The sequence below is a fragment of the Harmonia axyridis genome, chromosome 4 (genome assembly GCF_914767665.1).
Source record: "Harmonia axyridis chromosome 4, icHarAxyr1.1, whole genome shotgun sequence".
NCBI lineage: Eukaryota > Metazoa > Arthropoda > Insecta > Coleoptera > Coccinellidae > Harmonia > Harmonia axyridis.
The window spans coordinates 34,586,672-34,590,760 of NC_059504.1; the positions used below are offsets into that span (position 1 = coordinate 34,586,672).

General features: G+C 37.5%; 1 protein-coding gene across 1 annotated transcript; it reads right to left on the reverse strand.

Moving 5' to 3' along the window:
- Positions 1–2,071: 2,071 nt before the first annotated feature.
- LOC123678693 lies at positions 2,072–3,028 on the reverse strand. Its single transcript, XM_045615836.1, has one exon. It carries the CDS (start codon positions 3,026–3,028, stop codon positions 2,072–2,074), a length of 957 nt encoding a protein of 318 aa, XP_045471792.1.
- Positions 3,029–4,089: the final 1,061 nt, after the last annotated feature.

The following is a 4,089-nucleotide window of genomic DNA, read 5'->3' on the forward strand; positions in this document are numbered from 1 at the left end:
CAAAACACGGAGAGTGTAGAGAACAGAGTTCAATTTACTACGCAATGAGTTGATATGTTCCGACCAATTCAGCTGATGATCAATTAGAACACCCAGGAAGCTAGTACTGGCGGAAACCTTCACAGCTTGTCCAGAGAGAACAATATTTTCTGGTTTATTAATTCTTGAATGCGAAGTACTGAAAACAACACATTCCGTTTTGCTTGAATTAATGGTTATTTTATTTGAATAACACCAATTTGCGATGGCATAAAAGCCTCTTTCAGCCATCATGACAACCTCCGAAATACTAGAAGCCGCCACCAGTAGATTGGTATCGTCCACAAACATGACGACCTCCGGATCCAACCGCACATCCGAATCTGCAGACAAATTATCACGCAATTCTATTTCCCTACTCTCTGGTGTGCTCCTAATAGGTAGCACACTCATATCTGACCGAAGTTCATCCTTCAACAAAATGTTGTCTGGTAGGTCGTTGATATAAATTAAGAATAAGAAAGGACCGAAAATACCTCCCTGAGGTACACCTACCTTCACTTCTGCATCTAACGATAGGTATTCAACACCGTTGATTTCCAAGGAAACCCTCTGTCGACGATCCCTCAAATAGCTCCTCATAAAATCCAATTGTTTATCTGTAATTCCATAAAAGTTAAGTTTTTTCACAAGATCGTCATGATTGACACAATCGAAAGCTTTTGAGAAATCTATGAAAAGACCGGTTGGAACTTCTCCATCTTCCAATGCACGAAGAACAGAGCGAATCAGCTGATACACGGCAGTCTCTATGCTCTTAGATTTCAAATAACCGTGCTGACACTTCGAGAAAATTCGATGTTTATTGAAGAAATTTAGGAGCCTATTAACGATTATTTTTTCGAAAATCTTAGAGAAAGATGTCAACAAACTTATTGATCGATAATTACCAAGATCTTCGTAACTCCCTTTTTTGAAAAGGGGTTTCACTACAGCTATTTTCAGTGACTTAGGAAATATGCCCCCTTTGAAGGACATATAAATAATATAGGCCAATGGTTCAGCAATGAACCTAACAGAACTCTTGATAACAGACATTGGAATACCATCATATACAAAAGAAATTTTATTTTTCATTTTATTTACTACGCTGATAACTTCGTCTGGTGTAATCTCAAAGAGGAAGAATGTCTTCGGGTTCCGACAGATAAAACGAACATCTGAAATAAATGTGGATTGAGGCTTTTGCATTGTTGTTGTTGATGAAATATTGCTAAAATGTCTATTGAATGCATTTGATAGGTCATGGGGATTATCAGTTTTGATGAAATTATCAACTTTTTTGACTTTACTACCAGTTATCTCATTTATTATCTGCCAAACAGTTTTACTTTTATTACTAGAGTTATTTATGCGATTTTTAATATTATCTTTCTTATTATTCACGAGAATACTGTCATATAGCTTTTTAGTTTGTTTGTAGAGATAAGCTAATTCTGGGCGAAAAAGAGACGCTGTGTAAAGATAATCCAATCTTTTTTTAATTTCAATCACTTGAGTGGATTTATCCAAATATCTTCTATGAGAATCAATAACCTGAACCTTTATTAGTGGAAAAGCAAAATCAAAAATGGACTTGAATCTACCGAAAAAGTTATCCCAGAGGCAATCTATATCACACTGATTTTCCTCAAAGGTATAAGCACCAACCATGAACATATTCCAAGCACGACTGGAGAAACAGCAAATCAGCCACATCACGGATTCTCAAGTAGAGCTTGAAGTCGTCTGCGAAAGCCAATGCTGGACATCTAAGGGAGGTGAGAAGATCATTGATGTATATAACAAACAACAATGGCCCCAAATTTGATCCCTGGGGAACGCCACATGAAAGAGCATACTCAAACGATTTGAAGCCATTGTAAAATACATAATTCATTCTTCTCCTGAGATAATATCGTAGAAGCCTCACATATGTTGGACTGAAACCCAGTGATGTTAATTTCCTCAGCAGAATATTATGGTCAACAGTATCAAACGATCTAGATAGGTCAGTGTAGATAACATCAACTTGACCACCCTCGTCCAAGCACTACGTGATGTATTGTGAAATTGTTGCCAGGTTAGTTACGGTAGATCTTCCTCGAATGAATCCGTGCTGTTGTGTGGACAAATATGAATGAACACTAAAATATATGTCCCTGTATAACACCTCCTCGTACACCTTCGCAAAATTTGACAGGATAGATATTGGCCTGTAGTTATGGACATGTGCATTATTCCCCTTCTTGAAAATCGGAACCACACGTGCTCTCTTCCATTGAGAAGGAAAAATGCAATTCTTCAGACTGAAGTTGATAATGATAGTCAACGGTTTAGCAAGAACAGCACTGTAATTTCTTAAGAAAAACGATGGGATACCGTTATCTCCAGATGTTGTTTTGTTGGGAAAATTGGACATAATTGATTTTATCTCATCTTCAGAGATTTCAGGTACAATTACAGGAGGATACTGATCAGCAGAGGTGTACCGAATATTCTCCGGTTCATCTACAGCTTCAACGTTCAATTCGGAAAAATGTTCAGCAAAAATATTAACAACTGCCTGAGGATCATCATGGGGTTCTTCATCGACATACATCACTCCTGGTATTCTAGAGCAATTCTTCTTCTGGTTGATAAATTTCCAGAAAATTTTCGGATCCAACTTCATCTTTTCCATGATGGATGTGACATAATCATCATAAGCCGTAGAAATCTCAGAATTGATCAATGCTCTTAGTCGTACAAACTGTCCACGACAATTTTGATTTCGAGTCCGCAGCCATTTTGAACGATAAAAATTTTTTGAGCGGATGTTACGCTTAATGGACGCAGTAAACCACACAGGAAAAAGGTTAGTGGCAGGAGTGTATTTTTTCTTTGGAACATGATCTTCAATCATTTGAAAGAGCTTTTTATAGAAGAAGTCCAGCGCATCATCTACATGATCGAAACTCTTCAGTTCGTCCCAATTGAAACTATCAATAGATGAAAGTAAGCTTTCCATGTCCGCTTTCTTGAAGTTATAGAATACATTATTCCCTATTGGAAAATATAAATTTAATAATAATTTTATAATATTAATTAAATTAATTAATTTTTTATAATGATTTAATAATAATTTATGTAGGCTTGGTTAATCGATCGCCTAGAGGTATGATTCGATTACCTGGCCTTTCGTCTTTTCTCCGTGACTTTGTTGGATTTATAATAATGAAACTCTTTTGAATTATTCACATCTATTTACAATGCCACAATTTAACAGTGAAAACTCAGTATTGGAAGATCCCAATAACGTCCTTATATAACAAGTTTTTCACTACTATACGGTACTGAATTTCGTCTTTTAACTCTCGTTTAATTAATAACTCGAAACGTCTTCGTCGTACTTCAAGATTTCGGTCGTCTCGTCTTTAACTTGTTCGCGACTCGTCTTAATGTAGTCCGCGAACCGTCTTTACGTCGTACGTCTTAAGTTGACCGACCGAACTTGCCTCGTCTTCGTCTTAAATTAAACTGTACCGTCTGTACCCGTCTTTGGTTTAATCTTAACTGTTTCCGTCTTCGGCTTAATTTCTGAACTGTGTTCTCTGTCGATTGGAACTACCCTGTCTTGGTTTGACCACACCCTTAGGGGAAGGTACCATCCCCCTAGTCCAATAGGATTTTTGCCATACCGCCCCCAAAGATCTTCCGGATACCTGGAATATTCTAGAAGAACTAGGGCCTGAGAAAAAGCATGAAACACATGTGGCATAATCGTCTTGTTCCGAAACCTTTCCCAACCCCATAAATCCAACCCCATAAATCCCTTAAGTTTTACCATCGACATATGACATTCTTCGACATCCCGAAGAATAGCACATCCTTTTTACATTATGTACAATTCGTTCCCTGTAAATCTATTGAAACTGTCATGCCCTCGACATTAAAAGAAACTAATAGGTTCCGGTTGACCATCGCCATTATTTACAGGGAAACAATAAACTGGATCCTACATTCGACCCCCCTAAAAATTAGAGTTCGACCCGAACTCATCATCGTCCTCGTCTTCGTGAGGTATCCACG

What these genes read in the sequence shown, in the direction of transcription:
- LOC123678693 (XM_045615836.1), bottom strand. Translation starts at nt 3,028, where the DNA reads ATGGAAAGCTTACTTTCATCTATTGATAGTTTCAATTGGGACGAACTG.